This window comes from Polyodon spathula, chromosome 17, assembly GCF_017654505.1.
Source record: "Polyodon spathula isolate WHYD16114869_AA chromosome 17, ASM1765450v1, whole genome shotgun sequence".
Lineage (NCBI taxonomy): Eukaryota > Metazoa > Chordata > Actinopteri > Acipenseriformes > Polyodontidae > Polyodon > Polyodon spathula.
This window is the reverse complement of record NC_054550.1, coordinates 27,969,216-27,983,916: the sequence shown is the minus strand read 5'-3', so window position 1 is coordinate 27,983,916 and position 14,701 is coordinate 27,969,216. Positions and strand designations below refer to the sequence as shown.

General features: G+C 39.0%; 1 protein-coding gene across 1 annotated transcript in view; it reads left to right on the top strand.

Annotated features, from left to right (window-relative positions):
• The first annotated feature begins 1,135 nt into the window (after positions 1-1,135).
• heatr5a (HEAT repeat containing 5a) overlaps positions 1,136-14,701 on the top strand; it is a 32,131-nt gene continuing 18,565 nt past the window's right edge. Inside the window, exons 1-14 of the mRNA XM_041275867.1 lie at positions 1,136-1,288; positions 2,990-3,205; positions 3,870-4,081; positions 5,055-5,163; positions 6,080-6,229; positions 6,980-7,151; positions 7,848-8,005; positions 8,778-9,027; positions 9,560-9,715; positions 10,962-11,212; positions 11,396-11,507; positions 11,894-12,046; positions 12,879-12,978; positions 13,990-14,099. Of these exons, the coding sequence (XP_041131801.1) occupies positions 3,080-3,205; positions 3,870-4,081; positions 5,055-5,163; positions 6,080-6,229; positions 6,980-7,151; positions 7,848-8,005; positions 8,778-9,027; positions 9,560-9,715; positions 10,962-11,212; positions 11,396-11,507; positions 11,894-12,046; positions 12,879-12,978; positions 13,990-14,099 (2,059 nt within the window). The 5' untranslated portion in view covers positions 1,136-1,288; positions 2,990-3,079. The remainder of the gene's footprint in view (positions 1,289-2,989; positions 3,206-3,869; positions 4,082-5,054; positions 5,164-6,079; positions 6,230-6,979; positions 7,152-7,847; positions 8,006-8,777; positions 9,028-9,559; positions 9,716-10,961; positions 11,213-11,395; positions 11,508-11,893; positions 12,047-12,878; positions 12,979-13,989; positions 14,100-14,701) is intronic.

The following is a 14,701-nucleotide window of genomic DNA, read 5'->3' as shown; positions in this document are numbered from 1 at the left end:
TACACCTAAAATGAAAGAAAATACAATCCTTTTGCTTGACATTGTCCTGCTGGAAATGTGATCCAGTCTATCAGTGTTGCTGATAATGTTTGCTGTTTCCTTTCCTCTCAGAAATTGGTATTGATATGTTATTGTTTGTTAAATTTAGAATCTCATTTGGCAACCAGGTCCACTTTATAAAAGGAATGACATTTTTCTGTTTTGAAGTATTTGCACATTCCTGTTATTTGTGGGTGTTTATAAACCCTAATAATTGTCCCATGCACTAAATAAAAGCCAATAATATATGTGCCCATATTAAAAGGCCAATATTTAAAAAACCCTAACTTCAATGTAGAAAGGGACCTTTATAATCTAGTACTGCTTTGGTGAACAGGCAAGAACATTCACATTGCCAGTTTCAACCCGGGGTGAAAAATTAAATGTGATTGCAACAGGGTTACGCTCGCCTCGGGTTGAAAACGTGCATGGCAGTAGCCACAAAACAAACGTTGAGGGGCAAAGGTCACGCATGAGTGCGCCCTGGGATGAAAATATGTAGTGTGAAATGATCGTGTCCCACCACAGGATGAGTCAAATTCTTAGTAAATATAAGAAATTGTATTGTATTATATTTTGCTATTGCTACAGCCAAGGGAGTTTGTTTTAAATTCAGTTTTGGTAAGTGGAATCAAGCCAAAGTGTCTTTAGAAGCTACAGTTGGGAGATCATTTAAGACAGTCATCAGAAGCTGAAGTTGGTGAAATATTCTTTGGATCTGAGAATTTGTGACTTACTCTTTGCCCTGTACTTTGTACGCTCATAAAACTGGCACCTTCAAACTCTTAAGGAGTAGGCCTAATGGTTGAAGGAACAGATATGGCAGCTGACATGACATCATGGTTTGAGGTGTCCACTTTTCTCACCAGCACTGGTCATAAACACCGTAGAAAAAGAATATAGCAAGAAGAAGAATGTTTCCCCACATTAATGACCTAGCCTACTGTAAAATGGCACAGGATCCCTAGGTAGTTACTTAACTGACGCGGATAACTGGTTGTTTACAAGTGCTTAACTTTTAAGCTCTATAATCGATTCCCTCTCCCTGATTCCGTCGATGTGCTCCATGATTCGGAGTTCGACTGCCTTCTCCCGACTCGCAGTATTTCACACTGCTGTCTGACTTCAGGCAGCAGCTGCGGTGTCTTAGCGCGTCCTTTTCAAAGCATTCCTTCGCTGTCACTACATCGGACACCCCCTGGCTTTTGGAACTAGGAAACAAGAGGATTTCCGAATTCACGATTAACAGGTAAAGACGGAACACTTTTTTTCTGGAATTGGTGCGATTCTCCTGAGGGCTGGCATGCTTTCTGGAGAAGGGGTGTTTGAATGCAGTGTCCCTCGGAAATGGCATCCGCCTCTCAGCTCTCCGGGCCGGTGTTGTATGAAACCCAGTCGGGACTGACTTATTTTACATATGTATATTATTATTATTATTATTATTATTATTTTCCGATGGTGATTTACAAATACATATTCTCATTAGAAAAAATACTTATTTTTCAATAAGTTTTTTTTTTTCTATAATATATCATATGAATGATTTAAAATGAATAATTGGCTCTTTAAAGTCTGATAACACAAATCCCACTGGTTAATTATTTGCTAATTATTTACTTAAGATTTTAAAAAAGAAAAAAGAAACACCTAAATAATTGTTAACCTTTTATACAAGCGAAAGTTTTGTATTATTGAAATACTGAAAGAACTCGTTCCATGTTTGAATAAATGAATACGAATACAACGAACTAATAAAATACTGGCGAGAATAAGTAGTGCATTTCAAGATGGATTATCAGATTAAGGATATTTATTTTTATTTTTGGGGTGTGTTTTAAACAAATGGAAATATAGCGAAGGTTTCTGTTAATGTAAATATGCCACGGTTACTTTGACGCAGAAACGGTTCAAAACTAGAAAGCAACACTTTCTAATTGAAGCACTTTATTTATTTATTTATTAGTTAAAATAGATTTAAATGAAGAATACGATTGTGCAAAACTGGCAAGTGTTGATTCGAGTTATTGTGTTCCCTAGTAAAAAACTACCTAGTCAGTGCATCAGCAGGGAGTGATAGTGTAGTGATCCGCCCCGGAGACAAGCAGCAGACTGATTAATTACCGTAATGTATAATTTCTGGTCTGAGGACCCGAGACTCAAGAATAGTGTGCTATATTTTGTGAGTAACCACTCTCTGTACCTTCACCTTGTCTGCCAGGAAAACAAATGGCCTCTTACATCGCAGACAGTATAATTTGTTGGAGTATTGATCTATCCTGCTTGTTTGACCTGCAGCAAGCACAAATTATTCACTTCCTGTTAAGCATACTGTAATTACACACGATATGTAATTGAAATAAGTGAAATGTGTACACAATTCACCCAGCACTGCTAATTAGTTACATGGTGCCATTCTACCAGTAGTTATAGCAGTGCTGTGCTGAAACTGAGCTAGTGTACAAAGGTTACATTGGCACTAATCTCTCACGGGGTGGGGGCAGTTACCTGTGAAAGAGACTCTCCAGGGAGCTGTGGTAATGTATCCAGCAGTTGCAGCAGTGCACCTGCTATGCACAGGACTCATGAATTATTCAGCCAGGCATTTACACTGTGTTACACACTGTCTTGTCTACAGTATGGCTCAGCTTACATTGTAATAGTGATACTATCTAGTATGTCTAGTGTGTTCAGCAGTCATCTGCGACCTTCAGAACCAGATTTTGAGAGATTGAAACTCTGGCAAAGCTGGAATGGCAAGTAGTAGTTCTGTGTTGGAGGTGTATTATTTGTGGTCAGTAACCATTTTATTTTGATCCCAAATGTCAAAGTTCTTGGAAATATTAACTGGAAGAAACAATATGGTGTTTCTTCATCTCCACATTTCAGTTACTGATCAGTTTTTCTGAGTTTAAAAGAAAACCAAGCATTGCATTTATTTTTGTTGTTGCAGATACTGAAATGTTGTTGCATTAGCAGTAAGAAGCCCTGATTTTTTTTTTTTGTTGGCTGGGTGTTAAACTGTTGTCACAGAGAGGGAGGAATGGAGCTGGCCCATGGCCTGTTGCTAAATGAAGAAGTCTGCAGTCAACTCAGTGAACATCAGAAGGCAGAGTTTGTATTCGAATGGCTGAGATTCCTAAAGAAACTTTTAATTGCTGCTGACAGGGTAAGTAGGACTGTTCTGTAATGTGGGTAAGGTTTGCATGATTGGGACTGGGCATGTCTCATCATTTAGGCAGCTTCTCTTCTGCAAGTTACCATAGTCTCATCTAAACTCTCCTGGTTCATTTTTAAGTGTTTTGAGTGCCTGTTTGGTGGATGAACACCAATACAGTAAGTACTGAGCCTAGGTTAAAGCAAAGTGTTGTGTCTGCTCTTGCTTTTTACTGGACCGTACATCGGCGTTAGCGAGGATCCTACTACATACTAGATGTACCTGACACATTTACAGTCTCAGTTTCATGGGCTCCCTCTAAGATTTTGCATTGAATACAAGGAACGTACAAATCCTGGTTTGGATCTGCCAGAACATACTGCTAGACCAATTAGACTTTATCAAGTAAGGAATTGATATTAGTGGCAAATGAGCCAGATTATTTAGAGTGGGATGGCAGTAATGCTTGAACTCTTTACGTTGTCCCTCCCTATTATGAACTCTAAGCCCTGTTAAAAGGGTCTCCTCTCCTGACATGAATGGGTATTACATTAAGTTGACATTAAGCTTTAGTACGCTCTGTACACAATGCCACCAAATTTTGTAACAAACGTGCATAATGTCAATGTATTAACTGTGTTTTTTAAATCTTTGTGCTTTGGTCATGTGTCTACAGGCTGATTTAAAGGAGAAACAGCAGAAACTTGTGGAACAATTGACAGCTCTGCTCAACAGCTCTCCAGGTCCTCCCACCCGCAGGCTCATTGCCAAGAACCTTGGAGTGCTCTACAGTGTAGGGGACACGTTCTCTGTGTACCAAACTGTGGATGAATGCAATGAAATCATTCAGAGCAAGGATGATTCCCCCAGCTATCTACCCACCAAACTGTAAGTCCAATATAGGTGCTGCTAAAAACACATATTCATTAAAATGGGTTGCAAAGAGTTAAATGTTAGTCAAATTGGTAAAGGTGATAATCTGAAAAATCTACTGGGCTGCTCCGAATTTACACAAACAGGACCCCTGTTCTGAGCATGATAGGTCATTTCATGGAACCTATATATATTTTTTGTATTGCATTACAGTGTACCACAACAGTAAAAATGAAACCCACGATTGCGTGGGTAACCATACAAACGTGTAGGTGAGCAATTATCCGTTTTATTGAATGTTGTAACAGAATAGTTCTCTCTGGTAACTGTACCTTTTGCCACCTCAAATGTGGAAATGTTTTCGGTTCTGGTGTTGCAATGCAGCAGAAATGCTTTTCAGATTAACTTCCATTATTATTACTTGAATTGCATGTGAACTGGAGCTGAATTCTGGCTATTACAGGCTGCACTTTTTAAAATTAAATGTAATTAAAATTGTTATATAGAGTAACATCCCCATTAAAAGGGATATAATGAACGTCTGTATATATTTTCACAGTTTTGAGCTATAGCTTGAGAAAGATCCCAGTAACCTCGGCTGCAGAAAAGGAAGCTTTATCTTTACAACCACTTGTCTGTTTTTCATAAACAGTCCTCTGCATTTGTTTTGCTATGCTGTTCTCCATGCAGCTCAGTGGTGGTGGCCTACTTTCATGATACCGACATCTGTAAAGTGTTGAATATATTTGATGCAGCAGGGATATAACTGGGGAAATATGCAATAAAATGTATTGAAAACAGTAACAATTTGCTATTAAAGTTGACACTGCTAAGAAATGTAAACATCAGCTTTTTGCATGTACTTATTTAGTATTTTCTTTAGGTGGATAAGCACATTTTTTTCCCTTTTTTTTAAAAATAGATTTATTTATTTTGCAGTTGTGTAAATGTCAGTTGACTGACTGGTTGATTAAACTTGTAATTTCAGTGCTGCAGTTGCATGCTTGGGTGCCTTGTATGAGCAACTGGGCAGGTTGCTGGGGAATACCTTCACTGACACCGTAGGGAACTTGTTGAAAGCAATGAAGAGTGCAGAGGTAAGGAAGAGAAAAATCAATCACCGAGAACAAAATTATAGGAAACGTTACTATGGAGCTGTGCTAGCTACTGAGCCAAGGCTGCTGATTGGCTGCTGATTGTGGGTGTGAGCAACCAGATTACTGAGAGAGAGCGAGAGAGAGATCAGTGAGTGTGTCCTATTATTATTTTCTAGCCCTGGAATACTGGATTTACACCAAGGTAAAAAAATAAGCCCATGTGTAGCAGTCCAGTATATCGCCACTGAAAGGACACTAGAATAGAAGTGAAATAGGGAAGCATCAAACAATATAATTAAGGTTTCCAGGGGATCACTCCAAAGATAAATTGATGACTGATGCTTTTTGTATATTATAGGACTGTTTGTTGTGTTGACTTGAAATGACGACAAATTAAGAAGTTGTGTATCACTTTGACCTCCTATCCAATACAGCTGTCACAATTGCTCCAAAATGTCTGGCTGGATTTCTTTTACATTTTATTAAGTGATGAGCATTTGTGTAAAGGTGTGCTGATTTAGAGTTTGTAGAGAATTTGATCCAAGGTAACTAACAGGTGGCCATTTGGGTTGGTCAAATGCCAATAATAAATTGCTCACTGTCTGTGAATATTATAACCATGAGTTTCCAAAGATAAATCCAAATATGTGTTTTCCAACCAAACAAGTCTAACGAAACCTTTGACAGAAATGAGAACTAAGTGGCCATCTGTCCTATACAAATGATTGACAGAGGCAATTTGAATAAGAACCACAAACCTTTTAGTCTTTTTGGTGACCAATTACTTCAGATTTAATTGTTAAACCTGACCATCTATAAAACAGTTCATTGTAGCCTGGTGCATGTCTGATGTTTAGATTTCTAGAATTTAGTAATAAGCTTCAATTTTCCTGAATCCTTCTGTCTTCTCCGCTAGTCGCAGGGCCGTTACGAGATTATGTTGAGCTTGGAGAAGATTCTTCGTGGTCAAGGAGTGAGTGCTGTTCCGTGTCACAGAGATATCTACAAAGCTGCGCGTTCCTGTCTTTCTGATCGGTCCATGGCAGTTAGATGTGCTGCAGCCAAGGTATGCCATGCCATGAAATAGTTTCTGTGCTGAAAACTCAATTGGTCTACTATCTATTTCTGTACAGCATACTGTGTTGTGTACCATACATACAAGTAAGTGAGTGCCACTAAAAAACAGGTGAATGTATCTGCTAAAGACATAGTTTATAGCTAAAGAAACTTGTGTTGACAATAACATGAACCAAGAGGTTACCAATACAAGCGATGGGCAGCTTGAATTAGCTACCAGTATGGAAAGATTTGACCTGCAAAATTAGGTGCTGCAACAGTTCCGAAATTCATTGAGCGTTTCAGTCTGAGACCCAGCAAAAATCAACGAAAAATGAAATGCCTTCCCCTGGGTTTAGATGAAATTGCAGACTGCAGAGTAATATGAGAGCGGCTAGCCATTCTTTCAGCCTAGCCAGTTTTGCTTGCAGTAGCTGAACAAGGGGTTGTCTTCTGCAGCACTTGTTATAATAAGCACCGTGTCGATTTCTGCTGATACTGTAGGGCTTGAAGGTTTGTTAAATATAAAAGACATGCCGCTTTTCTAATGATTTATATACATTACACTGCAGTGTTTGATATTTCAACTGGTCCTGTTAAAGCTTCAAACTGACTTTCCCATGTAATGTTTGAGCATATCTTATTTATTTTTCACTGTAGCATGATCCAAAGGTTAAGATAGCATAAATAGCTTTTTATGTATCTGTATTTTCCTTCCCACCGTAGACTCCCCTATTTTATACACACTTTTCCCCCGCAGTGTCTCTTTGAACTTCAAAACGAGGCCGTTTTTATGTGGAGCTCTGAGCTGGAGAATGTATCTACACTGTGCTTTAAGGCCTTTGAGGGGTCTAATTATGATGTGCGGGTGGCAGTTTCAAAGCTTTTAGGCACAATTCTTGCTACAGCTGTAATGCCTAAGCAAGCTCCAGGTAAGAGATGAAAGAAAAAAGAGCTTTATTTATGCTCTTAAAACTGCTATACTGCTATTACTTTTCAGCACAGGCAAAAAAAAAGTCTTTTTTGATAACTAATGGCTTCTGTTAAGATACTGAGGTTAAAATACAATGAAATAGCATAGTAAAATTACATACGTGTTATAACTCTGTGAGACGGTAACACTATGTAAGAGTCCTGACGCTTTCACTGAGAACAGTTTAAGTTCAATGTGTTTTTGGACAGACAAATAATTGGGACTTAGGAATTGGGCCTTGCTCTCAGGTCAATAAATGAACATTGATAAATGAGCAGCTATCTGAACAAGATGTAATTGCATAGCTGTGCCATTGTGGCTAATTTGAATTGAAGTGTGATTAGTACTGTAGATTGCTATTCAGATAGGTAACACAGCTTTTAGCTTTTTAGACAGGAGGCAATAGGCCACTGTACTTGATAAATGGCAGATGTTATCTCATATTCAGAATTATATTCATGGTAATTGTATTTTACTTTGAATGTATGGAAATGCGGTTTATTACATCTATTGGGGCTTATTGGCACTACCAATAAGAAGAAAATGCTGTATCTTTTTGTGACTGTTGTTGTCATTAGTACTGTGATTTGAATATGTTGGTGTTATATCGGCCACTTCACTGTACTCCCCTCTCCCATGGTGTTCCCCCGTCCAGGCCCAAGGCAAAGTTTTCGTAAGAGCTCCTTGGAGGATGTCATGGCCCTCCTGGCCACAGGTTTTCTCCGTGGGTGTTCTGGGTTCCTGCGTGCCAGCGGAGATATGCTGAAGGGGACTAGCTCTGTCAGCAGGGACGTCAAAGTCGGCGTAACTCAGGTTCGTTCCTGAGCTTTTGTGGTGCCGAAGGACTGCCATTTGTTTATGAACTTGCCTGCAGTGCAGACACTTTGAAAGCAAATGCAGGCATCCATGGGGAAGATATTTTTAGAATGTGTGGGTCTTCAGTCGTAACCCATAACTTGCTGGGTGGTTTGTACAAAGTGCCAGTCTTTTTTGTCTTTATTTTGTCAACCCATTTCACATCTTCAGTGTGTTTTGTTTTACTGCAGTGTACCTTGAATATTTCAAAACCAGTAGGCATACAAAAGGACTGATATGAACATCTGAGTGCATTTTATACTGCATAACCATTTCTTTAGAACCATAAAGGGTTCAGTTGGTTGTAGCTGTAACCTACACACTGCAGTTTGCTTGCAATGAAGCCCTTCCGCTGTATGTAGCTGTTCTGAAAGGTTGTGTAACCCAGAAAGCATTTTCTGACCTTTTTTTTTTAAATCTACCAGGGGCTAAATTCAATTAAATGTAATCTGGGGGAAAGGGCATTTTTGGAAAAAGCACATTAAAACACCATTAACAAAATTGAAATTAATGTAGGTGCTTTCTGTTAATATTAATGGATTTGTATTATCCAAACACCTTTTTTTTCCAAGCTAAATGTTAATTAAAATTGGGCCCTTTGGTGAAATGTGATGTTTGCAAGCCAGCGAATTTTCACCAAGTTACTAACTCAAACTTAATGTGATGTTGTCAGTTGGACTACACACATTTAATTGCCTTGAGGGTTTGACTGTATTTCAACTCCTTGTAGGCCTGTGTTGTGTTCATCTCCACACTCGGGGGCCAGTGGCTGGAAAGGAATTTCTCTACCTTACTCGAGCACATCCTGGAGCTGGTTTCCAATCCCAAAGCAACCCAGACCCAGATGGATGCAATCTGCTGTCGACGCTGTATCTCATTTATCCTGCGAGCCACTGTGGGGACCCTACTTGGAGAGAAAGCACAAATCGCGGCTGCCAAAGAGATTTGCCAGGCAGTAGGAAAACAAAAGAAAGCTGTAGGTATGGGAAGGAGACTATTTTGGTTTTGATTGATCATCATTGTGTCGGCATGAATGCCAGAGCCTGAGAAACAGGAGTGCGTTCTGGGCTAAGGCACTTTCCTTCGACACTTGGGCAGGTTGAAATCTAACACAAGGCAGTGTTTTCAGAGTCTTTAGTAATATCCCAGAATTTCTGATTGAAGCTGAAAGTAATATAAATTACACACTAAACAAATTTCACAGATCTTGGTGAGCAATAAACTTGTGATACCTAAAATACCCATCTTGGGTAAGGTAGTCCAAGATTTACAAAAAGACCACACTCAAATATATACATTTCGAAACCTTTTTGTGATGGTTATCCAAATGTTTGCATTGATTAAAACATTTCAGTAGTTTCCCTTGTGATCAATACATACCTGTTTTTTATTACCTTAGGTGCAGCAATCATTTGTAATCTTTATCTTTGTGAACTAGGGCATCTGAAAGACAAGTTTTCCGTGATAGCATTTTGAGTGATCATTGCATTATTTTGTCTTTTTAAATGGTAGATGCAGCCATGAGTGACAGCAACATAGAGACAAGAGTGGGAACGACGGATGTCTCTGCGAGCCAGCATGTTCTTGTGTGTGCGCTGCAGGAGCTGGGCTGCCTCATCCTGGGTCTGGGCACTACTGCTGCACCTCTTCTGCAGGATACTAACACAGGTATGTATATTGAAGACATACCACCTGTACATGGGGTCACCAATGATAGTAGGTGTTTTCACGATGCATCAAAAATTATTTATGAATAAGGACGTGGGAATAAAAATATCAAAACAACCGTGATTATGTTCAGATCTTTCAGGACCGAGTGTAACGCAGCAGACAGCAGTGGTAAGTCAAATGTTTTGCTGCAAATTCTACAGCCTGTCCAGAAAAAAATATTCTGCTACATACAAATTCCATTTGAAAATCCACAGTATCAATCTTCAGTTAAGAATCAAACTATTAATATTTACAAATAAGTAACGGGGAGCAACTAGGCATAGCCATTACCAGATACATTCAGATTTTATGTCTTGCAAAAGAGATCTATATTACATTGGAACTGAAACCTTTTCAAAAGGAGGAATGCTTGATTTTTAGCATGTAATTAACTTTTGGTCATGTATTTCAAGTTATATGACTGCCTTTTCAAACTTTTTGGTCTTTTGTTTAGAAGTTTATAAAGTACCTTGAATGTTTGTCTTGGTGCAGCGATGCCCTGTAATATTGATTGATTTAATTATTTATAGAGCTGATGTTTTGGCTTTGTTGCTCAGTTGTGAGAGTTCTGTGCTGTGCTTATAGTGGGCCATGAATTGGCAGGCAGGCTCTGCTTCAGTAGCTGGGTGGTGGGCAGTAGCCGGCTTCCATTTATCATTTGGGTTCTGGGAACTCTAGTCAGTATTCGGCACTGCACTGTTTCAGCAGCAGCCTTAATAACAATCTCTTAACGTCTTCCAAATTTGTGCCTATTAATTCCACTACAGACAGTGTGGCTACATCGCATATATACACTGCACATCTACGTAGTCACATCGGATCACTTTACCCAAAGCAGTTCAGACCTATAATTAAACAAATATTGATTGTTACAGTAATAAGGATGTATTACGTGGCGATTTCAAAAGCTCTGTGGGTATTCATTTTTGTGAAATGGTACAGTTAAGGTTTTTTATACCCGTGGCGACCAGGATATACTGTAATCACCCGTTTAAATATATTATACAAGAGTTTAATGTACATCGTTGGAATATCTCGTGTCTCAATCTGGAGGTACATGTCTGTCCCCTTGTGCATTTGTCACCCTTACATTTCCACATGTATGTACTGTGGTTGTAGATAAGTTTTTTACTGTTTGATCATACCGATGGCTGTCGTATTGTATTTACAGCAGTGGTTACAAACATTAGTTTTTCTCTTCTAGGTGTCCTGGACACTGTAATCTCTGTGCTCCTCCACCCCAGTGCCTCGGCCCGACTGTCAGCAGCTTGGTGTTTGCGCTGCCTTGCTGTGGCCTTGCCCTCCCATGTCTCTGTGCTGCTGGATCGCTGCTTGGAGAGGCTCGGCGCTCTCAAATCCTCTCCTGAAGCAGTGTCAGGTTACAGCGCTGCCATTGCAGCTTTGCTGGGAGCGGTGCAGCAGTGTCCTCTGGGAATACCGCACGGGAAGGGCAAGGTAAGGGGTCTTTGATGCTCTGCTTGATATTTTTACAGGAGGAGGGATTGTTGATAATAGACTTCTATTGACATATATGAATCTGTTTTCCAGTCGCTTATTTATTTAAACATGTCCTCTGAAGAAGTAACTGTTTAAATTTCAATTGATGTTATTTATTTGTGACTTTAATATTGTCTTTAGATGGTGATTAGGCTTGCAGAGGACCTGCTTCGATCCGCAGCTCAAAACAGCCGCATTTCAGTACATCGGGTACAAGCTGGTTGGCTTTTGTTGACTGCACTGATGACATTAGGTAGGTCAATAAATGTTATACATAAGCTAGATGTTATTTCATGCATCTGTAATTTTATATACTGTAAGTTATGGACTATATACAAGTTGTCTCATCTGAATGCTTAATTGCTGTGGCCATTATGTTGCTCCCCAGACAGTAAAAGACTGATTTTTACTTTTTTTATTATTATTATTATATTATTATTATTATTATTATTATTATTACTGATTTTTCGTGAAGAGGGTGGAGGATCCTTCCGCTCTTTCAAAAGAAAAAAAATTACAATGTGGTGCGTTATATGTAAATATATGTAAATGCACTTTTTAGCCAGTGTGTAATACAGTTAGCATGTTGATATTGGGAGTTTGTGGTTCGTGTGGAATACCAGCCTGTGGAACTTGCAGGCCCTACGGTTGTTCATCATCATCTTCCGAGAATGCTGCTGCTGTGGAAGTGTGCCTTTCCCCAATCCCCGAAGGACCTGGACACGGAGAGGAGCCGGGGAGATTCCTTTACCTGGCAGGTGACTTTGGAAGGCCGTGCTGGAGCACTGTGTGGTAAGCAAAGTACTTTTAATGAGATGTAATAGGGTAAAGTATGCTCTTGTTATACCACCATGTTTCAAGCTGCATAAAAATGCTGATATGACCAGCCCGGCACACCCATTCAAATAAAAAATAAAAAATAAATAAATGTTAAATCTGCTCGTAGATATTGGTAGAGTAATACTATTTTAATTTAGTGAACATTGTTTGCCAATAAAATGAGAGCTTGTATGTGCAGTACAGTACAATTCCCTGTGTAATTGGCAAGAGGTGGCAATTGCCGGTCAAGCAAGTCTGTCAGGATAACAAGTGTGTTTTCATACGTTTTTAACCATGTCTTGACAACCTCTTATGCAACTGTGTTTATGCTAGGTATGGGAATTGCGATAACCAGTTGGGCAGTTATCACAATCTAGGTCAGGGTGAATTAGTTATTTTATATAGCATATCACTTTAGCAGATACATTTCCTAACATATAGTGTATCTCCCTCCCAGAATCTACAATTCTGTGAAAAGAACATTTTATTGAGTATACGTAAGCACATAATAAACATTCAACTATCTAAAAATAAATAGCTGGTTTATACCAAGCATGACATGAACATGACTGCAATGTTAAATTACAGCAATCTGAACTTTTAAGTGTTGATGTAGAAATTTGAGAAAAAGCAGATCTTTTAAATAATTAAGTTTTGTAGAAATGAGTATTCAGCTGATGGGTATGCTATCGCTCATGGGCTGAGAGAAAAAGGAGTTTCCATTAATCCTGTTGCTCCAGTACAGCCAGCTCCCACAGAGAGAGCTTGCAAAGTGTTGTTCAAATGTTTCTCATGTTTTCCCCAGCAATGAAAAGCTTTGTTTCGCACTGTGGAGATCTTCTTACTGATGATGTCGTCCAGAGACTTCTGCCACCACTTTCTTGCGCTGTAGCTTTATTAACACAGTAAGTCCATGGTTTGTTAAGCAGGGATGGGCAAGAACTAGCCTAGGAACCTGTGATTTGGATGGATGGAATCTCCTGGGGGAGGTGGCTGCCATGCTTGTATGTTTCAGATGATCCTTTTGATCATCACATTTCTCAGGATTTTATTACTTAGAATTAAAGGTTCTCAAACCCCCCCTCCCCCTCCCCCAAGACACACCCACAAATATGTGCTTAGGCATTGCGTTTACAACTGCTGTGTCTGTTTGGTGGCGTTTTGATTCACTTCCAGAGGGTTACAACTCTAACAGTTGACCCTGTGGGAAATATTTGATCACCCCCGTTTACTTCCAAGTCATTATTGTTCAACTGAACAAGCCTCGGTATTTTGTTGCCATTAGGGAGGGATGACTATTCTTTGTTTTTTTTGATGCATGTCAAGTAGATAGAAAATCATTTAACTTCCATTGCTGGCTTGAGGGTTGAAATTGGCCAAAGTACACACTTTTTTTTTTCCAGACGAATTATGAGAAAATTAAAAGCTGGCATGATGCTCTGCAAAATAATTTTTATTAAAACCATTTTAAAATGTTTTTATTTTTTTTAAAGCCTGCTTTATCTCACAATTTACTGGATAAAAGCTCAAACTGTGCTGAATGGAAGAGGGTTTATTTCTTGAAACAGAAGCCTGAGTCATTTTAAGCAACACTGCCAATTTCTTTTGAAAGCCTTTGTCTACTGGTGCCCTTGAAACCCGTTAGACAAGTCGTGGGTTTCCGGCACAAAGTATTTAAAAAAGCTGCACTACTGGGTCTGGAACAGTGGCTAAATCCACTACAGTGCTCTGCTTTATCTCTGTCCTATGTTGTCTAGATCAGAATGTCCACTGAGGATGAGAATGTGGGGGTTTTCTAGCTGTCAAACCAACCCTGAATAGAAGCTGAATTTTAATTAATAGATTAACTCTAACTCTGCTGTGTTAATACAAGTTTGCTCTTCAGCATGCAATGAGCACATTACATGTTTTCTTAGGTTGCCCTCGCTGATCAAAGCATATGGGAATCCCATGAAAATTATAGCTATGGTCTTTAGGCAAAGACTTTATGAGATCCTTGCTTTGCTGCCCCCTAAGACCTATGAAGGTAAGTACATAAATCAAGCACACTGCACAGCTTGTCAGTAATGTATAGATATTATTACACCGTTCGCTTAAGACCTTTGGAGAATTGTTATTTGGAAATATGGATGACATTCTGTCAATACATTCCTGTAAGGGGTCGATTTTGAGTGAATTTAATACAGCCAATGTATAGTTCAATAAAACAGGGGCACTTTTCTTGCTGAAGTTAATTTATTTAGATAAACAACTGCAGTATTTAGATATACAGCCATTTGGATCCATTGAATAGATCCAGTTCATTGCTAAATTTAGAATGCCTAAATGATGAATGGAAATACATTTAAATCTTGACTTTCTTTTGAACCGAAATAGCTTGCTTTTTTGTATTTTATACGTGTGTGTTGTATTCTTCAGTTTGATCCGCTGTATCCTGGAAATGACTGATTTCATGTTAGGGCACTTAGAAAATATTAATAAATGGAATTGTGGCATCTTCAAAATAGACCTTGAAATGTACTTCCTTAAGATTAAGCTTGATATCAGCCACCTATCCACCCTCTTATGGTTTTACAAATGCTTTGTATTGGCTGCATTAAACTTGGGTGCCACAGCCTGCAGGTTAAA